The sequence below is a fragment of the Asparagus officinalis genome, chromosome 5 (assembly GCF_001876935.1).
Source record: "Asparagus officinalis chromosome 5, Aspof.V1, whole genome shotgun sequence".
Lineage (NCBI taxonomy): Eukaryota > Viridiplantae > Streptophyta > Magnoliopsida > Asparagales > Asparagaceae > Asparagus > Asparagus officinalis.
In genome coordinates this window covers 118854964-118878200 of record NC_033798.1, presented here as the reverse complement: position 1 = coordinate 118878200, position 23237 = coordinate 118854964, and the positions used below count along the sequence as shown (strand labels likewise).

Genomic DNA, 23237 nt, shown 5'->3' with positions numbered 1-23237 from the left:
CATTAATACAATAACACAGATTATTTTCCTCCTAATTTTCAATATCTTCGTGCATTCATTCATAGTATCGTGATGATGTCATACCATGATCTATTCATTCATAGTATCGTGATGATGTCATACCATGATCTATTCATTCATAGTATCGTGATGATGTCATACCATGATCTATTCATTCATAGTATCGTGATGATGTCATACCATGATCTATTCATTCATAGTATCGTGATGATGTCATACCATGATCTATCTTGTGAGGAATGTGGTGCACAATGTTGCGCAGGTTTGTAGTGATCGAGTTTCACGTGCACATAAGCAGTGGAGGAGAATTGGCACTGTGCAGTACTATATAAAGACATGAAGTCTAGAGTTGAAAGCCAAAGCAAATCTAGTGCTCTTGAGCAAAATTATTAGAAGAAGGAGAACAAAAGAAGAGTAATTAATTTGAGCTATAATTATGAAGGTTGAAGTTGATCAGATCCTTCATATGATCGAAGGGCTAGGAGAAACAAGTTATGCCACCAACTCCACACTTCAGGTCTCTCTCTCTCTCTCTCTCTCTCTCTCTCTCTCTCTCTCTCTCTCCTCTCTCTCTCTCTCTCTCTCTCTCTCTCTCTCTCTCTCTCTCTCTCTCTCTCTCTCAAATAGACCTCCAAAAGACAAAAAAAAAAAATCTAGTAGTACTCAGCCGAAATGTGCACATGCTACATGCTAATAAAATAGTTTAGAGTAATAAGTAAGTACTAATTATCTAGGAAAAGAGCGGCTTTATGTATGAGGTTCCAATCATTGTGGGGTCTAGAAAGTTCAGCTGTATGCAGTCTTGCCTTCCAAATTAATATGGAGAGGCTGTTTCCGAGACTTGAACTCATGACCTTCAGGTCACTACACATCAAATCATTTGCAATCTTAAAAATCCTATGTATGTATATCTTTCAAAGCTTTCATGCAATATTTAACTTAACTTCCTTATTTCCAGGCAAAAGCAATACACAAAGCAAAATCTGTAGTTCAAGAAACCATATGTGAAGTATATTACACACTCCGACACACTGAAAGCTTGGCCATCGCCGACCTCGGGTGCTCATCTGGACCTACTACTTTCATGGCTATCTCGGAGATTATGGACGCAATTTACAAAGTTTGCAACAAATTAAGCTATCAACCGCCAGAGCTTATGTTCTTCCTGAACGATCTCCCTGGTAACGATTTCAACACTGTCTTTAGATCGCTGACGAAGTATAAAAAGAAGGTCGAAGAAAAAGGGAGAAAATATGCATCATATTATGTTGTTGGGGCTCCGGGATCCTTTTATGGAAGGCTATTTCCAAAGGACAGTCTTCATTTTATGCACTCCTCCTATAGCCTGCATTTCCTATCTCAGGTATTGTTAGTTTTCATTTTGTAATTTTTAAATAATAAAGAATTAATAATTACCCACCGCGGGAATGTTTCAATATGGCTCACACGGTCTTAGTTCAATTTCAAGCTTGGGTTATAAAAAAATGAATTAAGAACTAATCATTAGCATTCACGGTAACAAATTATACCCTAATGTGCTGTAGGTACCTCGAGGGCTTGAAGATGATTTTGGAGCTCCTATAAACAAAGGAAATATTTATATAGACGATACAAGCCCGTCTATAGTGATTAAATCATATGTTGAGCAATTTGAACGAGATTTTTCTACATTTCTGAAATTGCGTTCGAAGGAGATTGTTTGTGGGGGGCAAATAGTCATTACATTTTTAGGTAGGAGTAATCTATCTCCACTGAGGGGAGAAATGAGTTACCTTTGGGGATTATTAGCAAAAGCTTTGAATTCCTTCGTATCCGATGTAAGTTTTCATTTTTCACATGTATTTACAATAATATAGGGTATATTACACTAAAGCCCCAAGGAATTTTAGCATTGCGCAATAAACCCTCAATAACTTCTAAAATCACACTAAGCCCTAGTTGCTATTGGAATTGCAGAAAACCCCCCAATAGTTTTTTTTTTGCATTTGCAGATAATCCCGATGATAGCATTAGTCCACATTTTGCGTTTGCAACACATTTAAATCCTAAATGTGATTTGGCACCGTCTTGGGGATTAACTGCAAAATACAAAAACTTATTGGGAGCTTTCTACAATTCCAATAGTTATTGGGGATTTAGTTTGAGTTTAGAAGTTATTGGGGGTTGCAAAATGTAGAAACTTTTTTGGGGCTGAGTATAATTTACCCTACAATATAATATTTTTGTATCTTATGATAATAGTAGTCATTTTATTTTGATCAATTCGATTTCAGGGAGTTGTAGAGAAGGAAAAAGTAGATACATTTGATCTGCCATTCTATGCACCAGCTATGGAGGAAGTAAAGAAAGTGGTTCAAAATGAAGGATCATTTGAATTTTATCAGGCGCAAGCTTTTGAGTTGAATTGGGATCCTTTTGATGACCGCATGGATGATTTTGTTGCCGATAATTTTCTTAGTGGAAAAAATGTAGCAAAAACCATTAGAGCCGTGGTGGAGCCCATGCTTACAAATCATTTTGGTGGTGAAATAATGGATGCTTTGTTCTCAAAATATGCTATGAACGTTGCACAACACCTCAAGAAGCAGAAGACCAAATATGTGAATTTCACGTTAGCCCTCAAAAGGAAAGAATGATCAAGAATTGATGGAGAATATATGACATGAAAGTTTACGTCTCAATCTTTCTAAATTAAATAACGTGTGATGCTATTCGTTTTATGATAATTAAGAATAGTTTACATTTTCTCTTAAAAAATTTCTCAAGTCATCCCTGTTGCGATCTAATTGTATGATTCTATAATTGAATATTGTTTCACCAAAATTATATAATGTGTACATTTTTTGTTCTCAGACTTTTCTATGTACCTTGAAATTAACTTTAAAGTTTTCACTACAAAATAGATGTCATGACAAACTCCCCTGGATAAGCTAATATCAATCACATGAAATAACGAAAAATATCAAAGAACACACTGATGTAAAGATATACGTGGTTCGACTTGTAGCCTACGTCTATGAGTGAAGGAGAAGAACAATTTTACTAAATTATGAGGAATACAAAATGGAATCTCTCAATCACTCGATTCCAAATAACACCCAGAAAGCCTAATATAATTTCTGTAAAATAAACGAATAAAAGAGAGTCTAAAAGATAACAAATAGGCTTCAAAATAAGAGAACCTTGTTCTCTGTTCACAATTGGTGTTAGCTGCAGTGGATTGATTATATTTCTGCGACTTCTATACAATATTGTGAACGACGTGGGGGGCCACCACGTGACCACGCGTGAGCGTGACTTCCGCATGAAGAGCTGGACATTTTTTTTTTTTGATGTTCCAGCATGAAGCCCACGAAGGGCCACGAACGCTTTATATATAGCACTTGATTTTTTTTTCTTAGGTTTAAGGCGAGCATGGATTTGTTTAATTTGTTGGCGGCTACAGTGCGCGTGCAGAGGGCTGGGTGCAATTGTGTGGCTACAGGAGAAAATTGCAGCAGGAGAAAAACTCAAGAGAAAAAGCAGAGTTTTTTTAGGGTTTTGTGCATCCTTTTATAGAGAGATATTGTGAGGGATCTGAGAGTTTGTTTGAGGGTTTAGGTTGTGAGTAATTGTAAACCCTAGTTGTAATCTCTCCCTCTAATAGTAGATCTCTCCTCTCCTTGCCCCGTGGACGTAGGCAATTTGCCGAACCACGTAACAATTGGTTGTATCGTTTTTGTGTGATTTGTAATAGCTTTTAGGATCCCTCGACAGGTCAGTCCTAGAACTGATGAGAGTAAGAGCTGATATCTCACTTTGTTGAGATATTCGCTTCAGATTCTTGTTTTCTTGGTGAGACGGGAATTCTTATTACGACCTGACTCTGCCGAAGTGCTGCCGAAATTTCCGCTGCGCGCAACAAGTGGTATCAGAGCCCAGATTTCAGATCTAGGGTTTTGGAGTTTGGTGGAGGAAGTTTCTTGTGTGAAGTTTGGTTCTTGGAGTTCTAGGCTTCGGTCGAGATAACATTAGGAGTTGCCGTTGGAGATTTCGCTTTCCTCGTGTGGATAGGAGATCTATTTGGAATCCGATCTAGGGTTCAGTTGGGTGGTTCCTAATTTTTATCAAATTTATTCTTTCTCTATAATTTGGAGTTATTTTGCAATGGGAGAAGAAAGTAAAAGCAGCAAATCAATGGCGAGTACAATACAAGTTGGTTTTCAGAACACTAAGATTAGTGTGGTGAAGTATGACGGCAAAATCAACTTTGGTTTGTGGATGAGCGACGTACAGGATGCGCTCAATGCTCAGAATTTGGAAGAGACCATCATGGTCCACGAGAAGCCACCTAAATATGATGAGGCGGTATGGGAGAAGATGAATAGGAACGCTTGTGGGGTGATCAGGTCCTGTTTGGAACAGGAACTAAAATATGATGTGATTGGGATGATGTCTGCAATGAAGATGTGGGAAATTCTCAACAATAAGTATCTCACAAAGAGTGTTGAGAACAGGTTGCACTTGCTGCGAAGACTCTTCAGATTTCAGATGTCCAGAGGCACCTCGCTAGCGGCTCATGTGAACAACTATACTAAGTTGTTGTCGGACTTGGCGAATGTTGATGAGAAGATTTCGGATGAGTACAAGGTGATTATTTTGTTGGGCTCCTTACCGGATGAGGAGTATGATATCTTCGTGTTTACTTTATTGAACAGGAGATCTTCTATCAGCTATAGTGAAGTGACTAACGCATTGACCAATTACGATTTGAGGAGGAAGGACAAGGAGACTTCCCGTGCTAGCGCTTCAGGCGAGGCCTTGTCGACGAGAGGTAGAAGCTCATATCCGAAAGGTGGTAATAGAGGAAGGTCAAAGTCAAGAAGCCATCACCAATTAACAAAGAACCAATACGCATTCTGTAAGGAGCAGGGACATTGGAAGAGAGACTGCCCGAAGCTCAAGGAAAAGGAGAATGGCAAGAAAAATGGCCCGAAGGCCAATGAGGTGAACGTTGCGAAAGGCGATGATTCCGATGATTCGTGCTTTTCTCTACTGATTACTCCGGAGGTGAACCATGTGGATGCATCAGATTGGATGCTTGATTCCAGTGCTACTTATCATGTGACCCCTAGGCGAGACTGGTTTGCATCTTTTGAGAAAGTCAACGAGGGTGTTGTTATCATGGGAAATGATCAATCCTGTGACGTTTGTGGGATAGGTACCATGCGGATTAGGATGCATGATGGAGTAGTCCGTGAGTTGAAGGAGGTGAGACGTTTGTGGGATAGGTACCATGCGGATTAGGATGCATGATGGAGTAGTCCGTGAGTTGAAGGAGGTGAGATTTGTTCCTCAACTGAAGAGCATGATGGAGTAGTCCGTGAGTTGAAGGAGGTGAGATTTGTTCCTCAACTGAAGAAAAATCTTATCTCAATTGGAGCTTTGGAGGCGAAGGGATTCAATGTGACTTTCGAAAACGCTGTAGCGAAGGTCACTAAGGGATCATTGGTGGTGATGAAGAGAGTTCGCAATCGGAATTTGTATTATCTGAAGGGAAGCACCGATATTGGCCAGGTTGCTTCGGCTATTTCAGAAGCGGACATGAGCAGACTTTGGCACTATATGTTAGGGCACACAGGTAAAAAGTCACTGTAAGTATTGTGCAAGCAGGGGCTATTGATGGGAGCCAAGAGTGGAAATATTGAGTTCTGTGAGCACTATGTTTTTGGCAAGAAGACGAAGGTGAAGTTCAGAACTGCCATTCATCAGACAAGGAGCATCCTGGACTACGTGCACACAGACGTTTGGGGTCCTACCAAGACTGCATCACTTGGTGGTCGACATTGGTTCGTCACTTTTATAGATGACTATTCTAGGCGTTGTTGGGTGTACACCATGACAAAGAAGAGTGAATTCCTAGATTTGTTTGTGGAGTGGAAGAAGAGATTGGAACTGCAGACTAGGAGAAAGATCAAGACGTTGTGATCCGACAACGGTGGTGAGTATACTTATGACCCCTTTCAGCAGCTATGTCGAGACGAGGGCATAGAGAGACACTTCACAGTTAGTCATACACCGCAGCAAAATAGGATGGCAGAGAGGTTGAATCGGTCTTTACTGAAGAAGATCCGATGCTTATTATCGCAGAGTGGTTTGGAGAAGATCTTTTGGGCTGAGGCACTTACATATGCGAGCCACCTCATTAATAGGCTGCCTTCATCTGCGATTGAGGGGAAGACCTTAATGGAGAAGTGGTCGGGAGAGCCAGCACACGACTATGACCAGCTCAAGGTATTCGGGTGCCCTGTATTTTATCATGTGAGAACAGATAAATTGGAACCTCGAGCTAGGAAGGCCATATTTGTAGGATTCAAGTGTGGTGTCAAGGGATACAAGCTTTGGGATCTAGTTGATAAGAATATTATGCTGAGTAGGGACGTCACATTCGATGAGGCTTCTATCTTGAAGCTTCCCAGATCTCATCAGGTGAAGAGCGACCCGACGGAAGAGATATCATAGGTGGTGGAGATCGATGCAGCTCCACATTGTCCAGATGGTACAATATCCATTAGAGCGCCGACTGAGGTGACGTCAGGTGAGCACGATGGTGATACGGAGGATACGGGTACTGATGTGTAGGATCAGGAACCGACGGCTCAGGTTCACGATTCTATTGTGGTTCGGAGACAGAGGAGAAACGTACAGATGCCAGCACGGTATGCCGACACAGTTGCGTATGCACTTCTGATGGAGAGTATCGATGAGTTGGTGCCTTCTACATTCAGAGAGGCCGAGCAGAGTTCGGAGGCTGATTCGTGACAGGTGGCTATGCAGGCACTGCTAGAAAATGAACTATCGCCGACGGGGCTTTAGCGACGGAAAATTTCGTCGCTATAAGTCATGTTATAGCGACGGAATTTACCGTCGCTAATTTTCCGTCGACAAACGAGTTTTGCCGTCGGAAATTTCAATATTGACGAGTCAAAAGCTGGGCACAGAAGAAAGGGAAAAAAAACAAAAAAGACATAAAAAAAAGAAAATTTCCTCGCATTGAATTTCCCGATGGCAATTTCCGCGACAGGATAATGTCGGCGAAAGTTTCCATCGTTAAAAAGGATTTTAGCGACGAAAATTTCCGTCGCTAAAACCCAAAAGTGGGAATTTTTTTGGGCGCGGGCGTTTTTCTCTCCGTTCTCCCCAAAAAATTCATCCCACCGTCAAAAAATCATCCCCGAAAATTTCGTCCCACCGCCAAAAAATTCATCCCAAAAATTTCATCACCCTCTCAAATCCCTAACCCCCTCCACCCCACACCCTCTTCGTTGTCATCTCCTTCGACCGAGTACCGCGAGAGAAGCAGCAGCAGGAGGAATGGCGGGAGCTCCGCCATCATCGTCCTCCTCCTCCTCTTCCTCGTCGGCGAACCCATCGTCATCTTCAGGTCTTCCCCCGCCTCCGCCGCCTCCGAAGATCCTCCTTGCAAAACCCTCGCCGGGCCCCGCGGCCGCCCAGGACTCTTCCTCCGCCGGAGCTCCTCCGCCCTCCTCCGTCCCCGGCGGCGTCTTACTTTGGTCGTCTCGCAACGCTCCTCAACCAGGATTCCTCAATCTCTTCTCGGATACTTGGGAGTACCACACTGAGAGAATCCTACCGGTGAGCTGTTCTATCTTGTTAAAACCTAGAAATTGGCTTTTTAAACCCTAGAAATTGACTGAAGGGGGAAATTTTGGGGGTTTTATGATTTTTGGATTCTTTGGTTGCAGTTTTTGACAGACAACACTGAATTCAATGTTGTTGGGATTATTGGGCCAACCGGAGTGGGCAAGTCGACTATTTTGAATGAGCTTTATGGATTTGATGGAAGCTCTCCTGGTATATTGATCTATTTGATTTTCAAAATCCATTCTTTTTTTCATAATGTTCACTTTTGTGTTGATTACTTGCTCATTTTTTAAAAAGATTTTTTTAATAAATTAGTTTGCTATATTTTCTCCGATAATTAGATGCCTAGTTGAGATTCCACCATGGTGATTTTGACCTAGAATATTTTGTTTAAGGAACATTGAATATGCACTATATATATATACTTTAAGTGGTTCCTCATAATTTTACATGCTTATTAAAGCAGTAGCTTCTTAAAGCAGTAGCTTCTCAAAGCAATAGCTTCTTATACCATGAGATGATAAAACAATTATGCTCATGTTGACTCATATGGATATTAATTTGGTGCATTCAATTTGTCAGCATGAGACATTTGATTTATTAGTGTTCTAACGTTTCTTTACATGTTTTATACACAAGATAACTGCTGTAGACGAAAGCACTGCGTCATAGTCAAATACGTTAATTGTCCAAAAGCCATGTAAATACACAATTGCATGTGCATATTTTTCTAAACATACTCTACTTTGACATATAAAGTAATGCATGTTTAGTCATTGTCCTTAAAAGAAAGAATTACTTTACTAGAATGATTGGTAAATAATAGCTTAGCGTTTTGTAAATTTCAGACACGAGTGGACACATGTATTGTATCTGGTCTGTCTCATGGAAATATCCTACATAACATAGGTTTCTGATCAGGAAGCTGACTAAAATTAGTTTGCTCCTAGGAATGCTTCCGCCTTTTGCAACACAGTCTGAAGAAACCATAGCCATGGCAAAACATTGTACTGCTGGAGTTGAGCTGAGGGTTTCTTCTGAAAGGCTAATCCTCCTTGATGCTGATTCATTTATATTTGTGAATATTTATGGGCAAAGTAACTTTATATTGTAAATTCATTGTGGTCTTAATTGGGTGATGCAGCTCAGTTGTCATGATGTCTCTCTTGCCATGAAGGCTGTTTTTGATCTGTTCCAATCTGTTATAATTACTTCTGGAACTCTAAGCCCGATCGATCTGTATCCTCGATTGTTAAATTTTAGTCATGTGGTTAGTCGGAGTTTTACAATGTCTTTGACCAGAGACTGTATATGCCCCATGGTTCTTACTCGCGGAAGGTATTGATTGATCAAAGCTTGATTGATCAAAGCAAACAATCTTATGTAGACTATACATTTATATAGTTGCACGGTCCTATTCTTGCTCATATACATGAGGCTTCAATATCTCTTATGAAGGTAAGCACACATACAGGAGGAACATAATATGCAAGTATTTTTTTATTGTGGACTATTTGCTCTATTGGAAAGCTTTATTAAGGTGGGATTACATGCATTTATCTGATCAGTAATATTTTATTCAGGTGACCGAAGAGATGAAGAATGAGCAATAGCACTTGAAAAGTATGTTAAGACTATGGATTCTTTGACACTGAAGTTACTACAAGAGATGTTATGCATGGAATTTCTAGTGATGTTGCCCAAATTCAAGAAGTCATGGGGAAAATGTTAAGCTTCATATTTCTTTTTGGTTTCTGTTTTTCTTTGACCGAGTTTAGTTGGTAAGATACTGTTATGTTGATTTTTATAATATGATGATGACTTACAATGGTTGATTGAGAATGCAAACCCACTGTTATTTTAGCTAGAATACATTAAAATAATGATGTTTTTTCTAAGAAATGAATTATGTATTGATTGAGTCCGTAGTATATTGTCTTCTCAAAAAGTTTAATAGAAAATTGTTATTTTCTTGAGTTGTTCCTTTTATTTGAGAAGCAACTAATCACACATTACAAGAAAGTAATATGACCTATTAATTTGATAACCTTCAAGGTTCTGACGCATCATTATTTGCTGATGGTGTTGTTTTACCTATAAGTTTAGTTCTACAGGTACAATTTATTTGTTTGGAATGATAAGGACTAAATACTGTATTAATGATATCATTCAACATCGTAATAATTGATGCATGCCGCTCTTTAGTGAATAAAGCAATTAGGATCAATGATTCATATTGCCACAAATTGTCCTAAGTTTGGCCATGTGGTGAGAATTGAAAGATAGTCCATGTTGTGTACACCCCTAAACTGTGATGGAGGGGGAGGGGGTGGGGGGTTGAGTGTGGTTGGTGTTTGGTGTGGATGTGGTGGTGGTGATGTTATTGTGTTGTGTTATGGTGGGCGTTATTTGATTGGTTGGTGTCAGGTTTGGTCGTGGTGGGGGAGGGGGAGGTGTAGGGATTGGGTGGTGGTGGTGGTGATGTAGGGGGAGGGGGTGGTTGGTGTGGAGTGTGGTGGATGGGTGGGTGGTGGCTTTGGTCGTGGTTGAGGAGGGAGGGGGTGTAGATTTGGTGCATGCGTGCATACGTATACGCGTGCATGCGTGTATATAAGAATATGTGCATGCTTATAATACATAAGAATATGCCATGATACTCTCTTCGAAACATATAATATATAATAATATGTCATGATACTCTCTCTTATTGCTATACTTACATGTCATGCCATGTTGTTAACGTTTAATTTATATTTACAGGCTTGGACTTCTAGACAAGGTGGAGCTGATGATGAGGATGATGACGATCAGGAGGACTGATTTTTTTTTACCTTTGAAAACAATGAGTGTGTGCTGTATAAACAATATTTATCATGGTGTGTGTTGTATAAATAATTTTAATTATGTTGGGACATTTTTATTAAAATATATGTGTTATTTATGTGTGGGAATGAATATTATATTGTTGATTGAATATGGTTTTAAATTCATTATATTATTGTACAGGTTTTTTCAATTTTTAAAATAATTTTTAAAAAAATATTGGAAATATTTAGCCGCGGATTAGCCGTCGCTATAGACCCTTTTAGTGACGGAAAACATACACGGGACATGATAATAGCGGCAGAATATCCGTCGCTAAAGTTTTTGTTTTTTAGCGACGAAAATTCCGCCGCTAAAAGTGACATTAGCGAAGGAAATTCCGTCGCTAATGTCACTTTTAGCGACGGAATTTTTTTTTCTTTTTTAAAAAAATAGAACGACGGATTTTTCGTTGCTAATTTTCCGTCGCTGACTTTTAGCGACGGATTTTCCGTCGCTAAAAGTTGTTTTAGCTACCCTCAATGTACTGACGGTATTTTAGCGATGAAATTTAATTTTTTCCGTCGCTAAAAGTTTTAGCGACGGATTTTTGACTTTTAGCGACGGATTTGTCCGTCGCTAAAAGTCTTGTTTCTAGTAGTGAGGAGGAGATTGAATCTCTTCATAAGAACGATACATGAGAGCTTGTTGAGCTTTCAAAAGGGCGGAAGGCAATTAGTTGCAAGTGGGTATACACGAAGAAGGAGTGCATTGATGGCACTCCATTGAGGTTCAAAGCTAGGTTGGTTACGAAGGGTTATGCACAGGAGGAAGGTATTGACTATAATGAGGTTTTCTCTCCGGTGGTGAAGCATTCTTCGATTCGGATTTTGCTAGCTTTGGTGGCATAGTATGGTTTGGAGTTAGATCAGTTGGATGTGAAGACGGCATTTCTTCATGGTGATCTTGATGAAGAAATATATATGACTCAACCATTGGGATTCCGAGCTGTAGGGAAAGCAGTCTAACTCCACCTTATATCTTGTAGTGCGCGCCTTATCATCAACTGAAACCGGTGACTATTTTTCATGGACTATAGCAGACTCGTCAAAAGTGACATCACGACTGATTATAAACTTAGGAAACTTCGGATCAGGACACCACAACCTAAAACTCTTAATGCCTGATGCATAATCTAGGAATATGCACTTCTTTGCTTTAGGCTCAAGTTTCCCTTGACTAACATGTGTATATGCAGGGTAACAAATATTCTAAGATTAGAATAATCCGCAAGCTTACCGAACGAAACCTCCTCTTTACAAGCAATAGCAGTGAATAGTGACGATTCACTAAGTAACAAGTCCTATTCATCATTTCTACCTAGTTTTTCTTGCCTAAACCTGTATTGAACATTATAGAACGATCTTTCTCCAAAAGGGTTCTGTTCATACGTTCTGACACTCTATTCTGTTGTGGTGTGCGAGGGATTGTACGATGTTTAACGATTCCCTCTTTCTTGCAGAACTCATTAAATTCTCCTCCACAAAACTCAAGGTCATTATTAGTTCTAAGCCTCTTAATTAATCTCACAGTCTGCTTCTCAATTAAAGACTTCTACTGTTTGAAAGTCAGAAACACTTTATCTTTATGCCTCAAAAATAGACCTAAATCTTCCTAGAGTAGTCATCAATGAATGTCAACAAATATCTCGAACTGCATTGAATTTCCGACAAATTAATAATGGATGGATGGACTGGCTGAAAAAGATGCTGGGGCCCTGCGTGCAAGATTGAGTTTCTGATACCTTTCTTATCAAAACTGTCTTCAAATTAAATTCGACTCTCTCAACTATCTGGCCGATTGGATCGGATCCAACTGCATTACGTGTGAAGATGGCATATCACATTAATTTGATTTTATTAAACAGAAGCCAGAATTGTTTTATATTTTCAGAGATGCTCATTATGTGGATCCTGGTGAGAAGTGTGTGGCATTGATATTTTTCACCCCGTTGGAAATACAGTAAGCTACACTTGATCTCAGTGAAGTTTGTATGATCCCCTTCGTAGTTGATTTCTAGTCGGATAACCATCATATTTTGGATGTAATACATATATGTTACTAGGTGAGTGCATGTAATTAACATTAGCTTTTACATCTAAGTTAGTTTTGTAGAAATGAAAAAGAGAGGAGAATGAAGTCTCAATTTTAAAATCTTATTTTCTATAAGGGTACACAAAGGTCCCCATGAACTTTCAGCATTTTGCAGTAAACCTCTATGAACTTTTAAAATCACGCTAAACCCCCAATAACTTTTCTATTTTGTAGGAAAACCCCGATAAGTTTTTGTATTTTGTAGATAACCCCTATATATTAGAACCAGAAAACAACATAAAATGGCATTCTGAAAGTTGTTAGGGGTTTAGTGTGATTTATCCAAAAGATATTAAGTGTTTTCTGCAAAAGTCATTTGGGGTAACTAGTGTGACTTTGGAGGTTCATAGGGCTTTACTGTAAGACGCTGTAAGTGTTAGGATTGTGTCTTTGATTCTTTGTATACCTTCATGAGAATTAGATAGGGTTAAAAATATATCATGATTAGGAGATTGGGTCGCATCATGATTATGAGTTTAAATGCTATTATAGTTAGGAAATTACGCTAGAGATAGAGTTTTGGTTTCTCTATATATATTCTTCTATTGTTGGAGGAAAAACCAAGGAGGAGAGGGGAGAGAGAGAGATCCAATATTCTTGTAATCTAGGGTTAGCAAAAGGCGTAAAGAATATTGTGCAAGAGGCGAGGGTTTCATGGTTTTATCCGTGCAAAAGATTACAATATTGTGAGAGAGTCCGTCCAAAAAATTGTAAGGAATGAGTTTTGGAGAGAATATGAGAGTTGATTATGTATGTGAGGTTGAGAGATTGAGAGACGTGAGTTGAATGGTTCTTATTATAGTTCTCCCTCATACATAGTAAATTTCTCGTATTGTTGTCCCGTGAATGTAGGTCGAAGTTGGTCGACTGAACCACGTAAATCTCGGTGTTCTTTCTTCTTGATTATGATTGTCTTCCATCTTATAGATTGTGGGTTGACTTCCTAGTTGTGGAGATCCCTAGTAAGGGGGGGTGACTAAAATCCCCAAAAGAAAGTTCATGGGGGTTTAGCGTAACTTACCCTTAATTTCTATAATTGACCCTCAAGAACATGCTGTTGGGAATTTAAACGCCGAAATCCCTAATGCAACAGAAACGCAGAATATAAAAAAAGGTACACCAAGTTTTAACGAGGTTCGGCAACTGCCTACGTCCTCGGGAGCCACACAGATAATTTCTTATTAATCAAACAATAAATTACAATTTAGGAGCAGATCTCAAAACTGAGATTTCTCAAATAAACACTGTAGCTACAGTGTTAATAATTAAAGGGTATGAACCCTTTCAATTCTCACTTGAGAATAAATGAATAACCCCAATATAAACCCCCTCTTTAATTCTCTCTCTCTCTACTATAATCCCCCTTCAAACACAATGAAAGCTGGAGATTAAATCGCTGCTGCGATTTGGGCGTTTTCGCCGCCGCCAGAGAAGAAAGATCGGAGGAGAGGGGGAGAAGCGCTACAGTTTCCAAAACCCTAGGTTGGGGGTTTATATAGGCGGAGATGAGGGGCTGGCGACAGCCTGTCGCCAGCGAATAACCCTGACGCAAAGGTCGGGTTCGCCAAAAAGAACGCAGAGCTCGGGGAAGGCGAACGCAGAGCTCGGGGGAGGCGAACGCAGAGTTCGGGGGAGGCTCGAACGCAGAGCTGTGCGAACGCAGAGCTCGCCTGTGCTGCCGAAGATCGCCTGGACCTCGCCTGTGGCTTCGCCTGCGTCGACATCGAGCTCGTCGGAGCTCCTCGCCGGCGCTCCTCATCGGAAATGAGGTTTGATCTACACCCTTCTGATGAAGTGGTACCGAAGCGCAATATGCTTCGTTCTAGAATAAAATGCTGAATTCTTCGCCAAGTGTATCGCACTCTGGCTATCACTGTGCAAAACATTCTTCTCCTGTTTGAATCCCAGCTCTGTTAACAAACCCTGAAGCCATATCATCTCTTTACTGGCTTCAGTCACTGCAACATACTCAGCTTCTGTAGTGGATAGGGTAACAATCTTCTGTACCTGTGACATCCAACTAATAGCTGTAGTTCCGACGGTGAATACATAGCCGGTGGTGCTTCTTCGGTGGTCAACTTCGCCGCCGAAGTCTGCATCTACGTACCCTTGCACTTCTACCTCTCCCTTACCAAAGTGCAAACACTTCTGTGTGGTGCCTCGTAGATATCTCAGAATCCACTTGACCGCTTCCCAATGAGCTTTTCCTGGATTCGACATAAACCGGCTGACCACTCCCACTGCATGGCCAATATCTGGTCTCGTACAGACCATAGCGTACATCAAGCTTCCGATAGCTGAGGCGTAAGGTACCTGAGCCATACTCTCTTTCTCTTCTTCTGACTGAGGAGACTGATCCTTCGACAGACGAAAATGGCTAGCCAAGGGTGTGCTCACAGGCTTGGCGTCGCCCATGTTGAATCTCTGCAAAACACGGTTGATGTACTCCGTCTGAGATAACTGCAAGAGACCTCTCTTCTTATCTCTCGTGATTTGCATTCCAAGGATCTTCTTCGCTGGACCCAAGTCCTTCATGTCAAACTCCTTTGACAGCTGCTGCTTCAAACTCTTGATATCTTTCATATCTGCTCCTGCAACCAACATATCATCAACATACAGCAGTAGGATGATATAGCTGGACTGATATCTTTTGAAGTAGCAACAGTGGTCGGCGTTGCACTTCTGGAAACCTTCCTTGTGCATGAAGCCGTCAAACTTCTTGTACCACTGCCTTGGGGCTTGTTTCAGGCCATACAAGCTCTTCTTGAGTCTGCACACCAGGTTCTTCTTCTTTTCTTCTGAGAAACCTTCTGGCTGGTGCATGTATATCTCCTCTTCTAGATCTCCGTGAAGAAACGCCGTCTTCACGTCTAACTGCTCGAGATGAAGATCTTCAATTGCTACAATACTCATCACGGTCCTGATAGTATTTAGCTTCACCACGGGAGCGAAAATATCGGTGTAGTCAATTCCTTCCTTCTGCTGGAAACCTTTGACAACCAATCGGGCTTTATATCTCCTGGAACCATCCTGCTCCTCTTTCACCCGGTACACCCATTTGTTGTGGAGTGCCTTCTTACCCGTGGGCAACTCAGCTAGTTCCCACGTCTGGTTTGATATGAGAGACTTCATCTCATCTTTCATTGCAAGCTTCCACTTGCTCGCATCTCCACACTGACAAGCTTCATCAAAGCTTTCAGGCTCCCCACCATCTGTCAACAACAGATAGTTCATGTATCTCCTGTTGGGTACAGGAGGACGAGAAGATCTTCTTAGTATCGGAGCTGGTGCGTCGGGCTCCTGCGCACCATCTTGTCCAACAGGCTCTTCTGGCTGAGGATCTTCTGCATTGGATTCTTTCGAGAGGTTACTCGGGACATCATCTTCATCTACAAATATTGACTCGCTCTCTGAGTCATTTGTCTTGTGCATGTCCTTGTACATCACCTTCTCGTCGCTCTCTGAGTCATTTGTCTTGTGCATGTCCTTGTACATCACCTTCTCGTTGAATATCACATCTCTGCTGCGGATCACTTTCTTGTTTTCATTGTCCCAAATGCGGTAGCCGAACTCATCTTCACCATAGCCGATGAAAGTGCATTTCTTTGACTTGGGATCAAGCTTATTCCTGCCTTGATCACTAATATGCACGTAAGCTACACAACCGAAAACTTTAAGATGTGAGAGTTTTACCTCCTTTCCGCACCATACCTCCTCTGGTATTCTGTGCTCCAATGGAACCGATGGACCTCGGTTGATCAAATAAGCTGCTGTGTTGACCGCTTCTGCCCAGAACTGCTTCGGTTACCCGAATGCTTCTGGCTCTCTCTGTCAATGTTCGGTTCATCCGCTCAGCTACACCATTTTGCTGAGGCGTGCCGGGCACGGTTCTCTCCATTCTGATCCCGTGCTCATAGCAGAACTTCTTGAATCTGGTGTCTTCATATTCACCGCCATTGTCGGTCCTGAGCTTCTTTATTCTCAGACTGGTCTCATTTTCGACCATAGCTTTCCATCTCCTGAAAGCCTCAAATACTTCTGACTTATGCTTCAGAAAGTAGACCCACACTTTCCGAGAGTGATCATCGATAAAAGTCACGAAGTAGTGTTTTCCACCAATCGACACAGTGGTGGTTGGTCCCCAAACATCTGAGTGAATGAGCTCTAACTTCTGCTTCCTGGGGGTTCTGCCACTTGTCTGAAAGCTGACTCTCTTATGCTTTCCAAGTATACATTCTTCACACATATCCATCTCTACTGACTGCAGTCCTGGAAGTTTTCCCTTTGTGTGCATGATTTCCATCCCCTTCTCACTCATATGACCGAGTCTCTGGTGCCACAGCTTTGAAGTCTCATTACCTGCTGCAACTGAGATCGAACAACGTGCACCTGCTATCATATATAGGGTACCAGTCTTTCTGCCTCGGGCAATCGTCATTGCGCCCTTTGAGATCTTCCAATCATCTCCATGGAAGGTCGTGGTATATCCTTCGCCAGCCAACTGGCCTACGGATATTAAATTCTTTCTCAGATCGGGAATATGCCTGACATCCTTCAGCTCCCATACAGACCCGTTCAACTTAATTTTCACCACGCCTTTGCCCACTATAGCACACGGTTGATCATCACCAAGATATACGTATCCAAGATTTCCGGGGGTATACTTCTCGAAGAATTCTTTCTGAGAGGTAGCATGGAACGACGCTCCTGAATCTAACACCCAAGATTCCTCCTTGCTCTCCAAAGAGCATATCAATGCGTCGTCTCCTCCTGAAGTGGAGGTGACATTCACCTCTGCCTTCGCTTCCTTCTCCTTCTGTGCGCTCTTGCACTGATTCTTGTAATGCCCGGTCTTTCCACAATTCCAACACTCGATAGCCTTCGAGCTGTTGCTTGGATTCCTTGATTTGGACCTCCTGTCCTTTGATCTACCTCTGAAGTTTGATTTTCCTCGTCCGTTTCCTCTGGTTGAATTTCTACCTCTTGACTCTGTATGCAATACTGAAGAGGTTGTAGCTTCACCCGTCTCTCTCCGTCGGATCTCCTCACTGAGAACCAAATCACGAACGTCGTCGAACTTTAACTTTTTCTTTCCTGATGAGCTACTCACTGCCGTGACTGTAGCGTTCCAACTCTCTGATAGAAAAGACAAAAGTATCAACGCCCGAACTTCCTCATCAAACTCAATTGGGTTGTAACCGTATTAAGTTCATTGAGGTGTTGTGCTACTGACGCGCCTTCCGCCATTTTCAGATTGAATAATCGCCGCATCAAATGAACTTTGTTCTCGGCTGATGGCTTCTCATACATATTTGAGAGAGCTGCCATAAGACCTGCCATGGTCTTCTCCTTTGCTATGTTGAACGCAACATTGCGAGTCAGCGTCAATCTGATAACTTCGAGGGCTTGTCTATCTAGAAGGTTCCATTCATCTGCCTTCATAGAATCTGGCTTCTTCCTCGATAGTGGTTGATACAGATTTTTCTGATACAGATAATCCTTTATCTGCATTTTCCAGAATCCGAAATCTGTTCCATCAAATTTCTCAAGTCTCATTTTTGCCTCATCTGCGGCCATGACTCTCACTTGAATCTGACTTTCTCTAGATCGTTTCACGCTCTGATACCAGTTGTTGGGAATTTAAACGCCGAAATCCCTAATGCAACAGAAACGCAGAATATAAAAAAAGGTACACCAAGTTTTAACGAGGTTCGGCAACTGCCTACGTCCTCGGGAGCCACACAGATAATTTCTTATTAATCAAACAAGAAATTATAATTTAGGAGCAGATCTCAAAACTGAGATTTCTCAAATAAACACTGTAGCTACAATGTTAATAATTAAAGGGTATGAACCCTTTCAATTATCACTTGAGAATAAATGAATAACCCCAATATAAACCCCCTCTTTAATTCTCTCTCTCTCTACTATAATCCCCCTTCAAACACAATGAAAGCTGGACATTAAATCGCTGCTGCGATTTGGGCGTTTTCGCCGCCGCCAGAGAAGAAAGATCGGAGGAGAGGGGGAGAAGAGCTACAGTTTCCAAAACCCTAGGTTGGGGGTTTATATAGGCGGAGATGAGGGGGGGGGGGCTGACTGTCGCCAGCGAATAACCCTGACGCAAAGGTCGGGTTCGCCAAAAAGAACGCAGAGCTCGGGGAAGGCGAAAGCAGAGCTCGGGGAAGGCGAACGCAGAGTTCGGGGGAGACTCGAACGCAGAGCTGTGGCCGCCGGAGGTTCAACATGACAGTTCAAAATTGGTCTCCCGCCCCTTCCTTGAATATGCGGTGCACGTTGCACCAATTAATGTGACTTGCACATGGCCAAAGGTTAGTACAGTGTGAGTTGACTCTTACGAAGTCAGTATAAAGACATGAAGGATGTTTGAAGCACAATAACAGCACTGTGGCCAGCTTCGGAGCAATAGAAGGAAGGGAAGCGATTAGTTAAACCTAGAATAAAGATGGAAGTCGCTAAGATCCTTCATATGGTTGGAGGAGTAGGAGAAACCAGCTACGCTCTCAACTCCACACTTCAGGTTCTCTCTCTTTCCCTTTATACACACACGACAGAGGTAGAATCTATTAAGTTTCCTGTTTACTCCTACAACTTTTAAAAACAAAAATTGGTCAGACCAAAATTGTTGTTAGTACAAAATTGTTGAGAGTGACTAAAATAATCGGCCGAAAATCCTAATTTGTGGATTATGTCTATGCCTTCTGTTCAAAAAAAAAAAAGGTAAATTGCAGAAAATCGTGAGTAATTAAGTTCAGTGTTTGTGAGATGACCTCCAAAACCGTGGAATTTTAAGCCCCAGTAAATTTTGCAAGTAAACGCTCGACTTAACACATGCCGAATAATGACTATACCTCATAACTTTTGACATTTGTAAAGGAAAAAAAAAGGATCAAAACCCAAAATAGTTCACACTATTTTAACAAAACCTCCATTACAAGATGTTGATATTTTTGAGTTTTTTTTATGACTATTAGAGCATCTCCAACCATAAAACCCAAAATGGTGTAGTTTTTACACCAAGTTGGTGTAGTTTTTACACCAAATCACTATTCCATCTCCAACCCATTACACCAAATGTTACACCAAAAAGAATATTCCTTTTATTATTCTTATCTTTTAACATTTTTATCTATTTAAAATATTTAACAAATTATATAATTATATAATACATTACATATAATTAATTATAATAATATATTTTATGAATAAAATAAAAATCTTAAAAATAAATGCTAAATCAAATTAAAATATTATTTTCATAAATTCAACTAAAGATTACATTTAACATCACAAAAAAAAACATCACACTTGCAAGCAAAAAAATAAAAATAAAATAAATGGTGTAGTTTTTCTTATTTCCTAATTTATTGCAATTAGTGTAATTTTTTTGTGTCCTAATTTTTATGTTGTATTTTTTTTATCTAAATGGTGTAGTTTTTCTTATTTCTTCATTTGGTTCTAGTATTATGAAATTTTAAGTGTTTGGATTAAATTATCTATTTTTTCCCATTGTTGAATTTTATTTTAATAATTATTTTATACTCTAATTTTTGTGAAAACTTCGCCGAGGTGGAGAATTGTGAGTGGGGGCCACGTTGCTTTCCTTTACGCGTGAAAGGATGTGGATACAAAGAGTCCAGTGGGTAAAGAAGGCCACCATGTGAAGTTAACGCTGGTTGTTAAAGTGTGAGGTTAAAAGGCCCACCCGAAGACTTAATGAAACCGCAGCTATATATATATCTTTTGCAGACCTAGGGCTGTGTGCGAAGGAGGGGAGTATAGTCGGCTTTTTCTTTTTCTTTTTCTTTGGCGGCTGCGCAGGTGCAAGATCAGGGGGCGAGAGCAGTTCTTTTTGGCTTGGGCTTGGTGCAGAGAGAGAGGAAAGTCGGCTGAGAGAGAGGGGACTGTCTCGGGTTTTGTGAAGAGAGAAAAAGTATTTGGAGGCTGACATTTTCTTGTGAAGAAAAGCAAGGAGCCTATTTGAGGGTTTAGATTGTGAGAGTTGTAAACCCATTGTATTCTTTCTCTCTTTAATAGTAGATCCCCCCTCCTTGCCCCGTGGACGTAGGCAGTTTACCGAACCACGTAAAAATTGGTTTGTTTGTGTTTGTGGCCATTGTAATAGTTTTTTTAGGATCCCTCGACGCGCAGTCCTAGAGCTGACGAGATGAAGAGCTAATATCCCACTTTGATGAGATATTAGGCTTTAGATTCTTGTTCCCTTTGAGAAACAAGAATTCTTATCGATCTTTCTCTCTTATTGTGCACCAGAAACTCTGCCGAAATTTCCGCTGCGCACAACAGTACTTTCATCCGTGAAAATTTGTGGCTTAATTCTTTTTTGGAATTAAGCAAGAAAATTTAAAAGCGTTGCGGAGTTTTCTAAACTCCTCAAATTTATTGAAGGTTAAGTGAAATTTAAAGAAAGAAATTTGGCAATAACGTCAGCAATGGCTAAACTTCTTTGGGGTTTCTGAAATCTACCTGAAAATCCCAACAAATTGATTGTGCAAGCTTAAAACCATTCATAAAACATTAATTAAACTTCATATCAAACTTCTTTAAATTTCAAATGATTCTATAAAGCTTTCAAGCTTATTCCCAGATAACATTATATATTTGCTGCTTGTCTCTAGAAAAAAGCAATGCACATAGCTAAGCCCATAGTCCAACAGAGCATATCTCAATTATACTGCAAGCTCCAACCTACTGAAAGCTTAACCATAGCTGATCTCGGTTGTTCATGTGGGCCTACGACTTTCATCACCATCTCCGAGATCATGGACGAAATTTATGAGGTTTGCCACCGATTAAGCTGTCAAGTGCCGGAGCTTACGTTCTTCTTGAATGATCTCCCTGGTAACGATTTCAATTCTATATTCAAGTACTTGCCGACGTACGATAAAATGGTTAAAAAAGAGAAAGGTAGCAAATATGCACCATATTATGTTGTTGGAGTTCCTGGATCCTTTTATGGAAGGTTGTTACCAGAGGAGAGCATTCATTTTGTGCACTCCTCGTATAGCCTTCACTGGCTATCTCAGGTTATATTAGCTCTCATTAATCATTATGCTTTCAAATTATTACTTCTTTTTGCGGTGATAGACCCTGTCGTATCGATGTTTTGAGCTTACTGCTCTCCAGTTTTATTTTTTCTGATAGAACGACTCTTTTATCTTCATGGAGCATGTTTCTCAAAAAATAATTCTCTTCTTTCAGGGTAAAGAGTTAGGGTCTATCTGCAAAAATAAAACTAGAGGGTTAATAGGTTGAAAGCAACAATATATGCAAAGGGGTCTATCCACAGTTAACCCTTTTTCTCAATCAAGAACTAAATGAAATGTGATAGGTACCTCGAGGACTTGAAGATGATTCAGGAGCTCCAGTAAATAGAGGAAATATTTATATAGATGATACAAGTCCCCCTGCTGTGATTAAATCGTATGTTGCACAATTTAAACAAGATTTCTCAACATTTCTCAGTTTGCGCTCGAAGGAGATTGTATCCGGGGGGCAAATGGTCATAACATCTTTAGGCAGGAGTGATGTAGATCCATTAGGAGGGGAAGTGAACTGCCTTTATGGATTATTAGCAAAAGCATTGAATTCTTTAGTATCAGAGGCATGTGAAGTTACTTCTCTTGTTGAACGTGTAACATTTTTTTTTTGATGACTACATACTAATTTATTTTGATCGACTGAAATCAGGGAGTTGTAGACAAGGAAAAAGTGGATGCATTTGATCTACCGCTATATGCACCTGCTATAGAGGAAGTAAAGGAATTGGTTCAAAATGAAGGATCATTTGAATTTTACCAAGCAAAGGTTTTCGAGCTAAATTGGGATCCTTTTGATGATCAAATGGATGATTTTGTTGCGGATAGTTTCGTAAGCGGAGAAAATGCGATGAAAACTATAAGAGCCGTAATGGAGCCCATGCTTGCGAATCATTTCGGAGGTGCAGTAATGGATGCTTTGTTCTCAAGATATGCCATGAACGTTGCAGAACATCTCAAGAAGGAGAAGACCAAATATGTCAATTTCACCGTAGCCCTCACAAAGAGAGGGTGATCAAGAATTTATCGAGAAAAATGGAGTGGATATATGTTATCTCAATTTCTATGTAATCTAAAGATTAATTGTAACATGATGCACATGTTGTGCGGTTCTATAGTAAGAATATTGTCTTGTCAAAACTAGAAATATTTGTCTAAGTTATGCCTAATGTTTGTATCGTTCTATGTAATGCTTGATGTCATGAGTTAAGAGTAAGATGTCATGTTCTTGGTATCTAGCATGTTTTCAACAATTTTAGTCTTATGTACTTGATATACAAGATGTTAATCTGTGTTGGCAACGAATTTTCAAAACCTCATGATATTTTTTAATAAAAATATATTAGTTTTTTTTCTTTTAAACCCTCCAATTTCATTGTAGTTTTTATGAAATTCATCCTTCTGCACGTTCATCAGCAATGACCATTTTCCTTATTGGAGAATGAGCCCGTTACCTCATCTGGGTAATTGAAATAAACGCGGAGGAAAATAGCATCCGGAATTTGTACCCGACCCGATAAGGAAACAAAAGATTTGGGG

The 23237-nt window shown here is 40.3% G+C and overlaps 3 protein-coding genes across 4 annotated transcripts; all 3 read left to right on the top strand.

The window, feature by feature from the left end:
• Positions 372 to 2871, top strand: LOC109840919 (anthranilate O-methyltransferase 3-like). Its single transcript, XM_020409750.1, has 4 exons — positions 372 to 538; positions 980 to 1384; positions 1566 to 1838; positions 2295 to 2871. Exons 1-4 carry the CDS (start codon positions 458 to 460, stop codon positions 2655 to 2657), a joined length of 1122 nt encoding a protein of 373 aa, XP_020265339.1. The 5' UTR covers positions 372 to 457; the 3' UTR covers positions 2658 to 2871.
• LOC109842479 (protein smg-9-like) lies at positions 7368 to 8823 on the top strand. Its single transcript, XM_020411351.1, has 4 exons — positions 7368 to 7656; positions 7767 to 7875; positions 8616 to 8762; positions 8810 to 8823. Exons 1-4 carry the CDS (start codon positions 7375 to 7377, stop codon positions 8821 to 8823), a joined length of 552 nt encoding a protein of 183 aa, XP_020266940.1. The 5' UTR covers positions 7368 to 7374.
• On the top strand, positions 19039 to 22884 carry LOC109843506 (anthranilate O-methyltransferase 3-like). Of its 2 annotated transcripts, XM_020412442.1 has the most exons (4): positions 19039 to 19162; positions 21279 to 21686; positions 21992 to 22264; positions 22351 to 22882. In XM_020412442.1, exons 1-4 carry the CDS (start codon positions 19088 to 19090, stop codon positions 22711 to 22713), a joined length of 1119 nt encoding a protein of 372 aa, XP_020268031.1. In that variant the 5' UTR covers positions 19039 to 19087; the 3' UTR covers positions 22714 to 22882. The 2 variants fall into 2 exon arrangements, with proteins under 2 accessions (XP_020268031.1, XP_020268032.1); XM_020412443.1 differs by lacking the exon at positions 21992 to 22264 and having other exon boundaries at positions 22351 to 22884.